We start from the raw sequence: 17,639 nt of genomic DNA on the forward strand, positions 1-17,639 counted from the left end.
TGGTCTGTGGCATGGTTAATGGCAAGGTTTAGGGTGCCTTTAAGTTATATTATGAAATAAAATAACAGTTTGGGGACATGGATTAGGGCATTCTATTTGGCCTTGACCTTACACTGGCATATAATAATCTCTTAAATGCTTGCTGACTGATTGGAAGGTATATAAGAGACTACAAATGGTAAAGGATGGAGGACCTTAGGTACTAGTGGTAGGTCGGATGGCAAGGCTTGGTTGTCTTCTGTGTCACTAGAACCAATAGAGTTGGTCACTCCCATCTTATCTATGCAGCACAGGTGGATTTTGGAGGGCCAAGAAAAGAAGTGAAGGATTAAAGCAGTGACTTCACATTTTGAATACGATTTCGTTCAATATTTTTAAAGTTGATTCTTAGAACACTTTCCTCCCTTATTTTTCTATATGCATGTTTTTTTTAAGTAGAAATAATTATTATTTGGGACAAATTAACATACTTTATATTTTATATTTTAATAAATTCTATTTAAAGAATTCTCTTCAAACAATTGAGATTGGATGTCTTAAATATCTCTAATTGCTACTTGAAAATGAAAACTTAAGTTTTAGTAGTTGATATTCTATAGAAACCACCTGTGGTGTTGTCTAAAAACTATATTTGTAGGGAAGAGGATGAATATATTAAATTTGGGAAGTTTTATTTTTATTGGGAAGTGGGGTAGAGGAAATGTATTTAATAATAAAATTTTGAGCATTCTTAAAGATGCATATTCACCATTAAATTTCAGACTTTTTTTGAAATGAGTATCATCTATTTTGACAGTGTCAGCCTTCAGATCCTATTTGAAATTCTTTTGAAGTGTTTGAGTTATTTAAACTTAATTTGTTTTTGCTTAACTTGGATTAGATTGTAAAACACTCTAGAATAAGGGTCATACCTTGTTCATGTCTGTGTTCCACTTAGTGATAAGAATAGGAAATGATATTTCTTGTCATCATTTCTTTTTTCATCTGTTCTTTAAGTTGAAAATAAAAGCACACAGTAGTGATTACCCTCTCTTTTTTTCCCCCCATTTAGTGGGAAAGGGAGTCCTGCCTTTAGCCCATCTCATCCTTTATTGCCATTGAGACAGAAACAACAGAAAACCATCCAGGGGGAGGACAACCAGGGTAAACTTTGTTTTTCATCTTTTTCTTCTCTTGTATAACTTTACATTAATGTTCTTCCTCGTGATTAAATTGTTGATTGATATATTTTTATGAAGAATTAAGTTATAATCATTATTGATTTTTTTATAGATATTGACATATTTTATAAGGATAGCACACTTAATACAAATAGTGAAGAGCTGACATGGAATTACATAAGCAGTTTTCATAAGATTCCAATTTCTTAAAGATTGATATTTATGCCATTTCCTAAAGAAAGGATCTCTTAGTGTTGGATTTTACTTGTTGTACTGAATATTTTTAAGGACTAATTAAATGTTGGTTGGGAGGCAGTATGATATAATGGAAAAATTGGGAGTCAAGAGATAGGAATCTCTTTGTTCCACTAGATTACTTTGTGGTTTTTGACAAATGATTATTTAACCTTTTTGTTGTTAACATGTTAACTTTTGGTTTCCTCACTTTAAAACAGGGCCTTGAAACTTTTGAGAGTGTAAAGCCATCATAAATTACTGCCATATTGAAACCCCTTATAAATTGCTGTGTTCTTAACCTCCAGTTTCAATGTCTTCTCTTTTCATGTTGTTAAAAAAAAATGTAGAAAGGCATACTGTCTTGACAAAGACCATTTTTCTTGCTTTAATGAGTTTTATATTGTTTTATTCTAGAGAATTGATTATTGCATTTTAGATATTTTAGATTGTAGAATGATTTTTTTTAACATTGTATGCTTTATCCAAATTATAGATCAGCGACATCGTTCTAATTCATTAACTCGAGTTGATGGACAGCCACGTGGTGCAATAATTGCATGGCCAGAAAAAAGGCCCAGGTAAATGTTTATTACATAAACTTTTTAAAATTGCATAGTTTCTGTTTCCAGAGGGCTTAAAAATCCCATGTTTCTTATACTAACTTGAGTTATAACTTTAGTCTTCTTTTCCTTGTGGGAAGGATTTGAAGCCTAAAATGTCATGTTCTTGTGCATTTTCTAGTCATTTGATATTTTAATTTTTTTTATAATTTTTTTTATTTTATATATTTTATATAATTTTATATAATTTATATATTTTATATATATATAAATTATATAATTTATATAATTTTATATAATTTTTTAAAATAAAATTATATCACCTGAATACATATTAAAATTTGACTTTTTTCTTCTTTTAGGCCTCTGTCTCAGCCAACACCATTTGCTCTGCATCATGCTACAAGTAGTGATATGGATCCTGGTTCTGGTGATAGTATTAGCTTGGCTCGATCAATTAGCAAAGATAGTTTAGCGTCTAATATTGTTAACCTCACCCCCCAAAATCAACCTCATAACACATCTATTAAGACTAATGGGAAAAGTTTGCTGAATAATGTTGATATTGAGGATGAAGATGAAGAACTTGTTGCAATAATTAGGGCAGATGAAATTCCAAGCTGTGGTGACTTAGAGTTGCAGAGTACATCTTCTAGGGCCTCAAGTTTAATGGCAAGTTCTCGATCTCCTAAAAGACAAGTGGAATCCCTAGAAAGTAAACCTGATAGTTTTTTCTTAGAACCTTTGATGCCTGCAGTACTTAAACCAGCTAAAGAAAAACAGATTATTAATAAAGAAGATGAATGTGGAGAAGGGAAACAAAGGAGTTTTTTGCCTAAAAGAATTAGTGAAGGACATCAGCTATTGGGACGGAAGAAAACTAATAGCAATCACATTGATCATGATATGAATAGGACTTTTACTCCAATTTCTAGTTCAGAATTTCCTACAGCTATAGATTCTACTACTACTGATTCAGTAGGATTGGGACTTCTTTCAACAGAGGTTTCATTAGAAACATGTAGGCCATTGGCTAGTGGTGGCGTAGAACAGTTATCTCAGGAACAATCTACTGAAGGCTTTTTTCTTCATGTTTCCAAGGTTGATGAAGATACAGAAAGTAGAATAAATGATAGCAGTGCAAAAAGTACAGAGTCACATGGCCTAGAAACAACATGGACTATAATTAGGCAAGACTCTGATTCAGATATCCTAGATCTTGAGGAAGCTGAACAAGATTTAATTGGAGAGGGCCCTCCTTTAGTTATAACTAAATATGTAGGTGAAGAAGAATCTGCTAAGCTACAGGAGGACATGAAGGTGAAGGAGCATGAAGATAAGGATGATGCAAGTGGACGTTCAAGTCCATGCTTAAGTACCATCTCTCAAGCTAGCAGTGTCTCTATGGCTAGTGGAAGTGTTAGGATGACTAGTTTTGCAGAGAGAAAACTTCAGAGACTTAATAGCTATGAAGCAAAGTCTAGTACAAGCAGTTCCCAGAAAACCACACCTGATGCATCAGAGAGCTGTCCAGCTCCACTGACTACATGGAAACAAAAGAGAGAACAGAGTCCTAACAGGCAAAATAAAGATCATGCTAATCTTTTGGCTTCTGAGCTGGTCCAGCTTCATATGCAGTTGGAGGAAAAACGCAGAGCAATAGAGGCACAAAAGAAGAAAATGGAGGCATTGTCTGCAAGGCAGCGACTCAAGTTAGGTAAAGCAGCCTTCCTTCATGTAGTTAAGAAGGGGAAGACTGACATTGTTCCACAACCACTTAAACCAGAACACTTTTCAAAAGAATATTCTCGACACAATGGAGAAGAATTAGATGATGGAATTTCTAAAACAGAAGATTTTCTTGTAAAAGAAGAAGATAAAGATGATCTCCTTGGTGATTCTCAAGAAATGGCAAAAGTAAAGATTCAGGAAAATGTGGCTTTTGTTCAGCACAAAACAAAAGACTCTGCTGCCATACATGAATTAGAGAAAAACAAGATGCTTTCTGCTGCTCTTTTAGAGGATAATGTTGGTGAAGTTGTAGATATAAATGAATGTGATGTTTCCATTGAAAAACTAAATGAAACCATTAGTACCCTTCAGCAAGCTATATTAAAGATTTCTCAACAGCAAGAACAACTTCTTATGAAATCTCCTACAGTACCAACACCAAATACTAGAAACAGTTCCCAAGATCAGAAGGTAAAGCCATCAATTCATTTTGTTGAGCCCCTCTCTCCAACTGGCATGAACAGTCACCGTAAACCCCCTCGTCTTGGTCAAGGTCGTAGTCCTCGTTCAGCACGACCATCGGAGCTAAAAGTTGCTAAAGACAAACAACAAAGTTCTTCCCGTATAAAAACTCCAACACCAAGTGTAGAAACTGTGCCTCACTTAAGATCTTTCCCTCCAAATAATCATCCAAGAACACCCACAGAAACCTGTTTGGAAAGTGCCACAAGTCATGGAAATGATTCTCAAGAAAAGTTTTTCTTTGATAGTTATAGGCTTCATGATGAGAGTAACCAGAGGACATTTGTTTTGTCTGCTTCCAAAGATGCAAACATTATTTCTGAACAAATGAGCAAAGAAGTTTTGAATAATAGTGTAAAAGAAGCAGGACTAAATTCTTCAGATGTCTCAGGAAAAGAAAATGTTCCTGTAGAAGAACCACTAAGGAGCAAGGGTAGTCTCATTGAAGTAGACATCTCTGACCTAAAAGCACCAGATGAAGAAGGAGAAATGGAAAGCCATGAAAGCTCTTTGGATTTAATTAATGAGTGTGATCAGAAACCCGGTGTAGGCTTTTTCTTTAAGGTAAGCCCATTATTTACATGTTGCTAATAAGTAATTCTTTTATCATTTAACCACAATTCTTGTTTGTTCCTCAGTCTATACTGGTAAGGAATTTTTATTTGAAGAATGTAAGTGGACCTAGAAAATACCTATATCACTATCCTCTATCCTCTTCATTTACATTTTTGAAAGGTGAAAAAGTGGAAAGACTGAGGGGAGAGTAGAGAATGTTACTCCTTATATATGTAAAATCTCTCTGCTACTTTACATGATGTTTTGAAGATGTTTGAGGTAATATGAACTTGATTCTCAGATCTTGGTATAAGAGAAACATAAAAGTATAGACTGTTAGTGTAATGCTTCATTTATTAATAGTCTTGGGCTCTGAATAGTTCTGAGTCAGTTAATGGGTCACTATTTCTTCATTTATCTATTTTAAATCTTAGTTTTGATAAAATCTTAATACATGTCACTGAAATCTCTAATTTATGAATCACTTGACGTAAACTCAACTTCTGAATAGTGCCTACTGAATAAGAGTTGGCCTTTTTTGTCATCATTTTTTATGGCTACTATCAAATATTATTTCATTCTTTGAATATGAAAAGAATTTTTGGGTTAAGCAGTATATCTAAATCTGTATCCAAGTCATTTTCTATTTTTCCTCTGCTGAATTTGAATATGCTTTTATCTGTTTAAATGTTTTGTTTTTAAGTCATATCTGATAAATTTAACTTGCAGGATGAACAAAAAGCAGAAGATGAATTAGCCAAGAAACGAGCTGCTTTCCTTTTAAAACAGCAGCGCAAAGCTGAAGAAGCTCGTGTACGGAAACAGCAGCTGGAAGCCGAAGTTGAACTGAAAAGAGATGAAGCTCGGTGAGGCATACTATTTTGGTCATTAGTGACAAAATTGATGTGAAGTATTTTTCTGTAGGTCATAAATAATGTAAAATAATTGACCCACTGAATTAAAACTTGCTAAAGACAAACAGCAAAGTTCTTCCCATAGTACTATCGAAGTGTCAGGAGAGGAAAACTTTTGTGTTCCCATTTCTCTGTTATTTCTGATGCTTTGATGTTAGAAAAAGAAGCTGCTAAAAAGAATCTGTTGGCCAGTTTATTCTTTAGCTCTATGGAGGACAGAATAGAAAGAAAGAGAAAGAAACAAAACCAGTAACATTTTATTTTTATTATTTAAATTTTTTATTTAATATTTTTCCCCAATTACATGTAAGAACAATTTTAATCATAAAGTTTTTTTTAATGTTTTGAGCCAGATTCTTCCCTTTTCCTCCTCCTTGAGAGAGAGCAAGCAATCTGATACATATTTTACATGTGCAATAATGTAAAAAAATTTTTTTCATATTGGTCATTTTGTGGAAGAGAAATTGAACAAAAAAAATGAAGGAAAATATAGTATTTTTCAGTATGCATTCAGATTTCATCAGTTCATTCTCTGGAGGTGAATGGTATTTTTTCAACATGAGTCCTTTGGGATTGTCTTGGATCATTGTATTGGTGAGAATAGCATGAGCATTCACAATATTTCTATTACTGTGTACAGCATTCTCTTGGTTCTGGCCACCTCACTTAGCATCAGTTCATGTAAGCCTTTCCAGGTTTTTCTGACATCATCCTGTTCAACATTTCTTATAGCACAGTTGTATTCTGTTACAACGATATAATGCAACTTGTTCAGCTATTTCCCAAACATTCCCATAATTTTCAATTCTTTACTACCACAAAAAAAGTTGCAATAAATATTTTTTTGTACAAATAGATCCTTTTCCCCTTAAAAAAAAAAAGAATCTCTTTTGGATACAGACCTAGTTATACATAGTTTTAAAGACCTTTGGTCATAGTTCCAAATTGTTTTCCAGGATGGTTGGATCAATTCATAGGTCCACCTATACATTAGTGCATTAATGTCCCAATTTTCCTACATTGGAGGGAATCCCTCCAACATTTTCCATTTCTGTCATATTAGCCAGTCTCCTAGTTGTGAGGTGATACCTCAGAGATATTTTAATTTGCATTTCACTAATCAAGACTGACTGGAGCATTTTTTCATGTGACTAGAGATAGTCATGATTTCTTTGTCTGAAAACTGGCAGTTCAAATCCATTAAACATTGGGGAATGACTTGTATTCTTGTAAATTTGATTCAGTTCTCTATGTATTTGAGAAATGAAGCCTTTATCACAGTGCTTGTTATAAAATTTCTCTCCCATCTTTCTGCTTTCCTTCTAATCTTGGTTGCATTGTTTTTGTGTATGTGTATAAAAACTTTTAACATTTTTGATATAATCAAAATTATCCATTTTATATCCTCTATTATTCCCTTATCATTCCCTCTCATTCTTCCCTTATCCATACATCTGACAATTAAACAATTCCATGCTCCTCAATTTGCTAGTGGTATCATCTTTTACGTCTAAATCATGTATACCTTGGTATACAGTGTGAGATAAACATACCCCAGTTTTTGTGATAAGTTTTTCCAGTTTTCCCAGCAGTTTTTGTGAGATAGTGAGTTCCTGTTGCAAAAGCATACATCTTTGGATTTATCAAGTACTAAACTACTGCATTTATTACTGCATATTGTATACCTAATTTGTTCTACTCTCTTTCTTAGCCAGTATGAGATTATTTAAATGACTACTGCTTTGTAATACAGTTTGTCATCTTACATGGCTATACCATCTTCCTTTACATTTTTTTTCCATTTATTCCCTTGATATTCTTGACCTTTTGTTCTTCCAGCTGAATTTTGTTACTATTTTTTTAGCTCTAAAAATAATTTTGGAGTAGTTTTATTAATATGGCACTGAATAAATAGATTAATTTAGGTAGGATTGTTATTTTTATTGTATTGGCTTGGCCTACCAATGAATAATATTCTTCTAGTTGTTTAGATATGACTTTATTTATATGAAAAGTGTTTTGTATCATAATGGTTTTTTATGAAATCACAAAGCAGGCACTTTTAAAATGTTTGATTTTTTCTTAAATTGCACTATGAGGAATATATTGAGTGTAAGAAAAAGTTTTCTAACAAGATACTAGATTAAATTATTAAAGGAGATGTGAATTTCATTTAAGAGTCTTTTAATATAATCAACTCTGGAAGAATTTTGGTAAGGTTCATTTGGGTTCTGTTATTAGTGTCTACCAACTTTTATTTTAGAAAATGACTTTTTTCACTTCAGGCGAAAAGCTGAAGAAGACCGGATACGAAAAGAGGAGGAAAAAGCTCGACGAGAACTCATTAAACAGGAATATTTGAGAAGAAAGCAACAACAGATTTTAGAAGAGCAAGGACTTGGTAAACCAAAATCAAAACCAAAAAAACCACGGCCAAAATCTGTTCATCGGGAAGAGTCATACAGTGATTCAGGAACCAAATGTTCTTCAACCCGTAAGCAAATTTTGCTGTATAATTTATAATTGTGGGTAGGTGTGTCTAGATAATTACAGCTGTATATATTATAGATTTATAGTTCATCTAAAGTTATAGATGTGTTTTTATAAAGCTTTTTAAAAAAAACTTGTATTCTTTTTTTTCCCCCCCTAATTAAACAGCTGATAATTTAAGTAGTGCCCAGTCTGGCTCCAGTCTGTCTTTGGCATCAGCAACAACAACAGAACCTGAAAGTGTTCATTCTGGTGGTACTCCTTCCCAACGGTAAGGAGGAATTCAAACTATGGTTATGCCCTTGAATAATATGTTTTTGTTTTAAACCTTTTTCTTCTGTCTTAGAATTTATACAAGTATTGGTTCCAAGGCAGAAGAGTGGTAAGGGCTAGGCAGTTTGGGGTTATGTGACTTGTTCAAGGTCACACAGCTAGGAAATTTCTGATGCCATATTTGGATATAGGTCTTTCTGATTCCAGGCCTTGTGCTCTATCTACTGTGCCAGCTAACCATCTGTGAATTATATATCTAGCAAATCAAACATAAGTAAGAAAGAGACTTAAAAGAAGATATTTTTTATAAAAAATGAAGCAGGCTCTATCTTTTATTTTTTTCAGAAATATTTTCCCCTAATTATATGTAGAAGCAATTTTTAATATTTGTTTTTTCACATTTTGAAGTTCAAATTATTTCTCTTCCCTTTACCTCTGTTAGATTTTGTAAGCAATTTGATAGAGGTTATATATTGATGAAGACAAATATCACTTTTTAAAAACCTTGAAGAAAATAAAGTGAAAAATGGTATGCTTTGAGTTGCATTCAGACTCATCAGTTCTTTCTCTGGATTAGAAAGCATTTTCCATCATGAGTCCTTTGGAGCTGTCTTGGTTCATTAGCTAAGTCATTCTCAGTTGATTGTTGTCTAATATTGCTGTTACTTTTGTACCATGTACCAGTTTTGCTTACTTTACTTTGTGTCAGTTCATATAAGTTTTTCCAGATATTTCTGAAATCATCCTGCACATCTTTTCTTAAAACACAGTAGTATTCCAAACAATCATATACCATAGCTTGTTCAGCCATTTCCCAATTGATGGACATCTCCATAATTTTCAATTCTTTGCCACTACAAAAAGAGCTGCTATAAATATAAATAAATACACATTTTGTACAACTATGTCCATCCCCTCAACCCCCTTTAAAAAAATCTCTGGGATACAGATAATACAATGGTATTATTAGATCAGAAGGTATGCACGGTTTTATAGCCTCTTGAGCATAGATCCAAATTCTCTAGAATGATTAAATCCATTCACTACTACACCAAAAATCTATTAATGCCACAATTTTCCCACATCCCCTCTAATATTTATTATTTTCCTTTTCTGTCATATTAGCTTATATGATAGGTGTGAGGTAGTACATCAGAGTTATTTTAATTTGTATTTTGCTAATCAGTAGTGATTTGGAGCACTTTTTCGTATGACTAGATAGCTTTGATTTCTTTATCTGAAAACTGCCTGTATCATATCCTTTGACCCTTTATCAGTTGGAGAATGCCTTTTGTTCTTATAAATTTGGTTTAGTTCTCTTTGTATTTGAGAAATGAGGCCTTAGAAGATGCTTTATAGTAACACCTTTTCCCAGTTTGTTATTTCCCTTCTAGGCTTGGTTGTTTTGGTTTTTTTATGTAAAAGTTTTTTAGTTTAATATAATTAAAACTATCTATTTTATATCCGGAAATGCTCTCTCATTGGTTGTAAGTTCTTCCCTTATTCATATATCTAACAGATAAAACTTATGTTTTCTCTATTTTGCTTATGGTATTATCCTTTATGTCTAAATCATATATCCATTTGACTCTATCTTGGTATATGGTATCCAGTGTTGGTCTTCATCTAATTTCTGCCATACTGTGGTTTATTACCATGTATTGTGTACCTTTTCTGTTTCATTGATTTGCTACTCTAATTCTTAGCCGTGTTGTTTTGATGATTACCATTTTATAATGTAGTTTGATAGCTTGATCAATTTCCTTCATTTTTGTCTCATTCATTCTCTTGATATTCTTGACTTTTTATTCTTTCAGATGAATTCTGTTTTTGTTTTTTCTAGCTTTATAAAATAATTTATGGTAGTGTTTTGTAATCATGTAGTTTCTAGGTATGTCTTGACAGACAGACTCTAGTATTTTATATCCTTTACAGTTATTTTAAATGGATTTTTCTCTATCTCTTGCTTCTAGGCTTTGTTGATAATATATGTATATAAATGCTGATGATTTATGTGGGCTTATTTTACATGCTACAACTTTGCTAAAATTGTTGATTATTTTGTTGATTCTCTAAGTATACAGTCATATCATCAGCAAACAGTGATAATTTAGTTTCCTCACTGCCTCTTTTAATTCTTTCAATTTATTTTTCTTCTTTTATTGTTCTAGCTAGCATTTCCAGAACAGTATTGAACAATAGTGGTGATAATGAGCATCCTTGCTTTATGGGGCCATCCTGATCTTATCCGGAAGATTTTGAGCTTATCTCCATTACATATAATGCTAGCTGATAGTGATTTAAAAAAAAATATATATATATATATATAAATATATATATATATATATATATATAATTTTAAAAGAAAACTCCACTAATGTCTACACTCTCTTGTGTTTTTAATAGGATTGGGTGTTAATATTTTGTCAAAAGCCCTTTTTGTATCTATTGAGATAATCATGTGATTTCTTTTAGTCTTGTTATTGATATAGTCAATTATGCTGATAGATTTCCCAATATTCAACCTTTCCTATTATAAATCTCACCTGCACATAGTATATGATCTTTGTAATATTTTGCTATAATTTCCTTGCTAGTACTTTATTTAAAATTTTTGCATCACTTATTAGAAAATTTGGTCTCTAGTTTTCTTTCTTAATTATTCCTTTTCCTGGTTTAGGTAACAGCACCATATTTGTGTTGTAAAAGAAATTTGATAGGGCCCCTTCTTTGCTTATCTTCCCAAACAGTTTATAAAGTATTGGAATTAATTGTTCTTTAAATTCCCTTCTTAAGTGCCCCCTCCCAACTGTATCATTACTAGATATGATAGATTTCTATATTCAACTGAGTGTAGATGTTATTCCCTCTTTGAGCCAAGTCCAATGAGAATATGATTCAAGTGTGGTTCACCTCCATCTTTCCCTCCAGTGTAAAAACTTTTGTGCCTTCTCATGTGTTAAAATTTTTCTCATTCTCTTTTCCCAGGGCATTCTTCCTCATTCCTTCTGTTTTTTTAAAAAATATCATCATATCATTTTCATTTTGCTCCTGTGCCCCCTGTTTTTATGTACTCCCTCTAACCCCCTAATAGTGATAAAGTTCTTGAGAATTACAAATTTAATCTTTCCATATAAGAATGTAAACAGCTTATTATTATTGAATCCCTTAAGTTTTTGCTTTCCTGTTTACTTTTTTATACTTCTCTTTTGTGTCTAGTATTCGGACATCAAATTTTTTTGTTTAGTTTATCTTTCATCAGGAATTTTTGAAAGGCCTCTATTTCATTAAAATGACCATTTCTTCCTCTGAAGGAACATACTCAATTTCATTGGATAGGTGATTCTTGGTTGTAGTCCTAGCAACCTTTGCTTTCTGAAATATAATATCCCAAAGCTTTTGCCATATCCTAATAAATAAATTACATGACAAGTAACAAAGACTAGAAGGAATGTGACATTTTTTCTTAATCATTTTCTTTTTCACTTTCTATTGTCTAGAGTGGAATCCATGGAATCTTTGCCAATATTAAGCAGGAATCCTAGCAGGAATACAGAAAGAGATTGGGAAAACGCTTCTACAGCATCTTCGATTGCATCTGTGGCAGAATACACTGGTAAATGTTTCTAGGACAAGACAAATCTGAATTCTACTAAAGTTTAAATTCCTAGTTTTGAATGATCATTGGCATTTTAAAAAACTCCTTACCTTCAGTCCTAGGATCAATACAGTGAATTGGGTCTAAGACAGAAGAGCAATAAGGAATAGATAGTGGGGGTTAAGTGACTTGGACTAGCATCACATACCTAGGAAGTATATGAGTCCAGAATTGAACCCAGACCCTCCTCTCTCCAGGCTTGCTCTCTATCCACTGAGACACCTAGCTGCCCCTTATTTATGTCGTTTTCAGGTAAATTATATTTATCATTTTAGACTTACTGATTGAAAATGATGTGATATCCGAACTGTAATGTTCTCTTTAACTAGCTAAAAGTTTTTAAAATAAAATTCTTAAACTTACCCCCTCTTTAATTCCCAGTTAAATTCTTTCCTTTCCTTAATGCAGGGAGGAGGGAGAAATGAACTTAAGCTAAAATTTTCAGTACTTGACTTTTAACTGCTTAATTCAGAATAATTTTGCAAGTTCTATTGTAACTCATTACAAATGGTTGTGTGCTGTTGCAAAAAAAAAAAATTTCTAGATCAGTGTCATGCTCATTTTTTCCCCATGAGTAGGTTTTTTTTTTGTTTTGTTTTACCACCAGAAAACAGAGGGGTGCTTATTATTGACTACTAATATTACTTTTTTTTTTAAACCCTTACCTTCTGTCTTGGAGTCAATACTGTGTATTGGCTCCAAGGCAGAAGAGTGGTAAGGACTAGGCAATGGGGGTTAAGTGACTTGCCCAGGGTCACAAAGCTGGGAAGGGTCTGAGGTCAGATTTGAACCTAGGACCTCCCGTCTCTAGGCCTAGCTCTCAATCCACTGAGCCACCCAGCTGCCCCCTACTAATATTACTTTAAAAAATTTATTTATAACCAATTACTGTCCTTTAAAAGAATTTGTAATAGCTTCTGTTCATGTTGATTCCTTGGGTCCCAGAATGCACGAAATGACAAATATCACAACTCTACTCATAGTTTGATGCTAAGAACTGTAGTTTTAAAATTTTTTTGTTGTTATATCTTATAGTACTTGTTTTATACATTTTTTGTTTTGTTATATTATCCTAGGTCCCAAGCTCTTCAAGGAGCCTAGTAGCAAGTCGAATAAACCAATTATTCACAATGCTATATCCCATTGCTGTCTGGCTGGAAAAGTAAATGAACCACACAAGAATTCAATACTGGAGGCAAGTATTAGTAGTATCAGTTGTGCATTTCATATAGGTAAGGGGATGAGTAGAAAATATCAATCTTTTTTCAAGGAAAATTATCCCAAATTTCTAAGATTAACTGATATTTATATCACAGTTTATGCTTTGTTTAGTACTTCCTATACATTATACTTGAACCATATAACAACACTTTGAGGTGTAGTTACTATGAGGAGTAATAGTCCTATTTTGCACATAATTGCAAGACTCATAAAGTTGAAGTAACTTGCTAGTCATCACATAGCTAGTGTCAGTGGCAGATTTTGAACATCTATTTGACTCCAAGTCCAGCAGTCTATCCATTATTCCATGATACATACCAATCTTTTTGATAAAGACCATTAACAAATTGACCTCTTTTATAATTTAGTTGAACTAAGCAAAGGATTCAGTGAATATCTACTCTGTTCATAGTGCTCTCAGGAGATACAAGAGAACTATGTGATGGAATCCTTGAATTCAATTTATTTGCAACCTTGTTGAAGAGATAAAACTTAAATACATAAAACAGTAATACACAAAATGGTATATGATAAGTGATAACTTGTGTACAATGAGAAGAGATAAGTGTGTGACATAAGTGACTGGTAATATAGAATTTTAGTTGGGACTTGAAAGACTTAGATAAATAAGAGAGGGGAGCATGCTGAAAGTTGGGGAAAATAAGCAAAGGTATATAGGGAAGAATAAAATTGGTATATATAAGGGATAGTGATGAGACAGATTGGATTGAAATGGCAAACTAGAGACAAATAATGGAGGAATTTGAATGCCAAAATAAGTCTGGAATGGAAGGGAAAGGGACCATAGAGATTTTCTAGCCTTCATTTTACAGATGAGGCAATTAAAATCTAGATAGAGTGGTTAAATTAATTTCTTGGGTCATGCAGTGGCAGAATAGGTGAAGAGCATGATGAAGTTGTATTTTAGGGGGCAGATGGGTGACTCAGTGGATTGAGAGCCAGACCTAGAGACGGAAGGGCCTAGATTCACATCTGGCCTCAGACACTTCCTAGCTGTGTGATCCTGGGCAAGTCACTTAACCCCCATTGCCTAGCCCTTACTTCTCTTCTGCCTTGGAACCAATACAGAGTATTGATTCTAAGATGGAAGGTAAGGGTTTAAAAAAAAAAAAAGAAAATTGTATTTTAGCAAAAGATTTTTCTTCTCAGGATGGTTTAGGGAAAAAAGAAAAGACAAGTTAAAAGTCTTTTGCAATAATAATACAACAGTAGTAGTTATTAGGAATTGAATGAAGTTGTTAAAATGCAGAAGAACGAATTATCAGGACTTACTAGAGATGAAACAATTCATGAAAAATGAGTTTTGGGCCTGGGGAAATATATTATATTGCCATTGATGGCTTCAGGCCATTTGGAAATTGATTGATCTCTTCAGGAAAGAATCTTGTACAGTTCTGAATAATCTTTCTCTTAACGGGAAGAGGTACTAAAAAGAAATGGCATGGTTGGCTAACTCAGATTTTAGCATTTCATACCCAAAGTTTCCAAATACTTGGCTACTGTAGGCATGTGTTTTTTTCAGGAGAGTTTAACTTTATTTAAAGAACTTTCTGGTTATCTTCAACCAAAAATTCCCTACAAGGAGACAAGATTCTTTTGTCTTCATTTATTAACTTTCTATGATAAAAGTTAAAATTCTAGAGGTCACAACTTCTATGATGGAAGTAAGTCTTGATACTCTATAATTAGTCCATTTAACTTAATGATTTTAAGTTTGGTCTGTCTTAGCACTGTGTTTACTTAGAGAGTTTCATAGTAATGGTAGATGAGATCTCTTCCCCCCCCCCCATCCCCCGAAGTTGATATCTGATTGTTGCATAATTCCTAGACTTCTCTTTTTATGCTTCTCTTCAAGGTAGTAGATATTGTTAAATTTCAGCCTGGTAAATTTCTTGGCACTGTAAAATCCTAATAGGTTATAAGTTTGAAATCCCAGGGGCTATAAGTCATGTTTTTCAAATAGAATTGACAAATAATTAGCATACATTTTTAGTAGTTCTATAACCTTGTTCATTTGCCACTTTAAAATAACAATTATTATTAATTGCTTATATGTAACCTATTTTATCTCTATATATTTGATAATCTTATTGTATATATAGTTAATTTTGCTGTCCTATATGTAATATGTATGTTAACCCTGTTGTAAATAGTTAATTTTGCTATTTACTTCCAATTTAGGAATTGGAGAAGTGTGACGCCAACCACTACATTATATTGTTTCGTGATGCTGGATGCCAATTTAGGGCACTTTATTGCTATTATCCTGATACTGAAGAAATCTACAAGCTAACAGGCACTGGGCCAAAGAGCATCACTAAGAAAATGATTGACAAGCTTTATAAATATAGCTCAGACAGAAAACAGTTTAACCTGATTCCAGCCAAAACCATGTCTGTCAGTGTGGATGCTCTTACCATTCATAACCATTTGTGGCAACCCAAGCGGCCAGCAGTGCCAAAGAAGACTCAGACTCGTAAATGACATTGATTTGGGGGACATATATCTGAGGGGATTGTGCTGAAAGAAGAATATTTACTACTTTCTTCAATTTGGGTACGAAATGTGCAAAACCATAAAACTTTTTTAAGAGGCTTCTAGATAAAATGAATCTTCTTTCCCCTCAAAACACACACACACATACACACCTAATGCAAGTTAAAAATAATGAAGGAACAATGCCAGTGTTTTTTAATGACTCAAATCAACTGTTATATTTAATGCTAACTACTGAAGCTTTCAAATGAGGGACCGTGCATGTAGCAAGATCTTTAACCAGTGAATTTCCTTTTACTTGAAGCTCTCTATCGGTACAAATTGGAAATGATTTAATTTGCTTTTCTTGCCTTTCCCTCTTCCACATTACAGTGGAAGAACTGAGAATTGATCTTGGGTCATGAGTTTCTGAATGTGTATAGAAAAAATTCTTATTTGGGGACTTTATTTTTCCTTTGAGGAATTATAAGATATATGATTGTATCTACTGCCAACATTGAATCCCAGTTTTCAGATTTATGGGGAAAAAATTCCCAACTTATGCGGCTGAGAAAAAAAAAGTTTACTGACAATAGTTAACAAAAAGCACTGAAAGATTGCAAAGGCTGTCTAAAATAACATTTGTAGATTTATTAGAGATGACTACATCTGGAACACAATCATGGGGACGCAAAAAATTATAGGTGCTATAAACTAGTACTTGCTTAGTTGGCAAGATGAATGAAAACTTATTGATGAAGTTTTGGGTAGTGTTCTAATGATTTGTTAACTTTATTAAAGACATATTTTGGCAAAAATAGAATATTTTCACTCTGAGCACGTTCCTCATATAAGATGGTGCACTTAAGATCTTAAGTCCTTTTACTGTTTTTATTGTCATGACATGTAATTCTATTTCTTTTGTCCTGTCTTTATTCTGAAGGAGCAGCATGCTCTGAACAGAGTATGTGCAATTTTTTACTATTAATTTAGGGTGACAAAGTAATTTTGTTTCATCTTATTTAAAATTTTTAAATTACAGAGTTGCTGTTGTTTCAAAAGTCTAGATAAATGAAACGGCTTGGATTCTTTTCATGTTGAAATATTAAATCTTTAGTTAAGACCCTAAATATCTTTTAGTGTTTTTCTAGCAGATCAAATCATTTGGGGAGTATAATACTATCTATTACAGGAGTAAATTTGTATTTTGATTTCCTTCTTTATGCACTTACAGTTCCCTTTCAGCACCTATGTTTTCAAGTGTACATCTAGAGCTCTGTAGTTAAATCCTATTTAATCATTAACTGGTTGCTATGACATCTTGATTTGACACTATTGCCTGAAGGCATTTGTTAGGTTTGCACATGTTTACTTGGAAGTGTTACTTGGATATATGTATATCTATCTTGTACTGAGGAGGGCACTATAGAACAGTAGGGAAAAAAACTCCTCTAAAATACACAAGTGTAATTATTACATAAACCTAAAGACAAAAAAGGTAAGTTGTATAAAGGAGAAAATATGGTACAAAATAAAACACTAGAACTGCAGGTTTTATTGCAGTCTTCTCAGCCCCTTGAAGAAAAAGATTGTAGTTTGTTGCATTGTTGTATATATTGTGTTTAGGGATAGCTGGTTCCTTGTGCTGTAAATAAATAACTAAAGGCTTTATGATTTCTAAAGTGCTAAGTATTAAAGTTATGAGTGAATTTTTTCTGTTACCATGCTTTTCATTCTTCTGCTTTATTTCTCACTGTATGTTTGATATATTATCATATTTATTTTAAAAAAGCACTGAAATTAATAAAAATGATTAAATAAT

At 33.0% G+C, this 17,639-nt stretch overlaps 1 protein-coding gene across 4 annotated transcripts in view; it reads left to right on the forward strand.

The window, feature by feature from the left end:
- Positions 1–17,638, forward strand: part of CAMSAP1 (calmodulin regulated spectrin associated protein 1) — a 69,109-nt gene extending 51,471 nt beyond the window's left edge. For all 4 annotated transcript variants that reach the window (XM_007475331.3, XM_007475333.3, XM_001373497.5 and 1 more), the window contains 9 exons: positions 1,052–1,143; positions 1,891–1,975; positions 2,320–4,774; positions 5,495–5,631; positions 7,965–8,173; positions 8,338–8,440; positions 11,943–12,058; positions 13,177–13,295; positions 15,524–17,638. In XM_007475331.3, the coding sequence (XP_007475393.1) occupies positions 1,052–1,143; positions 1,891–1,975; positions 2,320–4,774; positions 5,495–5,631; positions 7,965–8,173; positions 8,338–8,440; positions 11,943–12,058; positions 13,177–13,295; positions 15,524–15,826 (3,619 nt within the window). In that variant the 3' untranslated portion in view covers positions 15,827–17,638. The remainder of the gene's footprint in view (positions 1–1,051; positions 1,144–1,890; positions 1,976–2,319; positions 4,775–5,494; positions 5,632–7,964; positions 8,174–8,337; positions 8,441–11,942; positions 12,059–13,176; positions 13,296–15,523) is intronic.
- The last annotated feature ends 1 nt before the right edge of the window (position 17,639 follows it).

Source organism: Monodelphis domestica, chromosome 1, assembly GCF_027887165.1.
Source record: "Monodelphis domestica isolate mMonDom1 chromosome 1, mMonDom1.pri, whole genome shotgun sequence".
NCBI classification, from domain to species: domain Eukaryota; kingdom Metazoa; phylum Chordata; class Mammalia; order Didelphimorphia; family Didelphidae; genus Monodelphis; species Monodelphis domestica.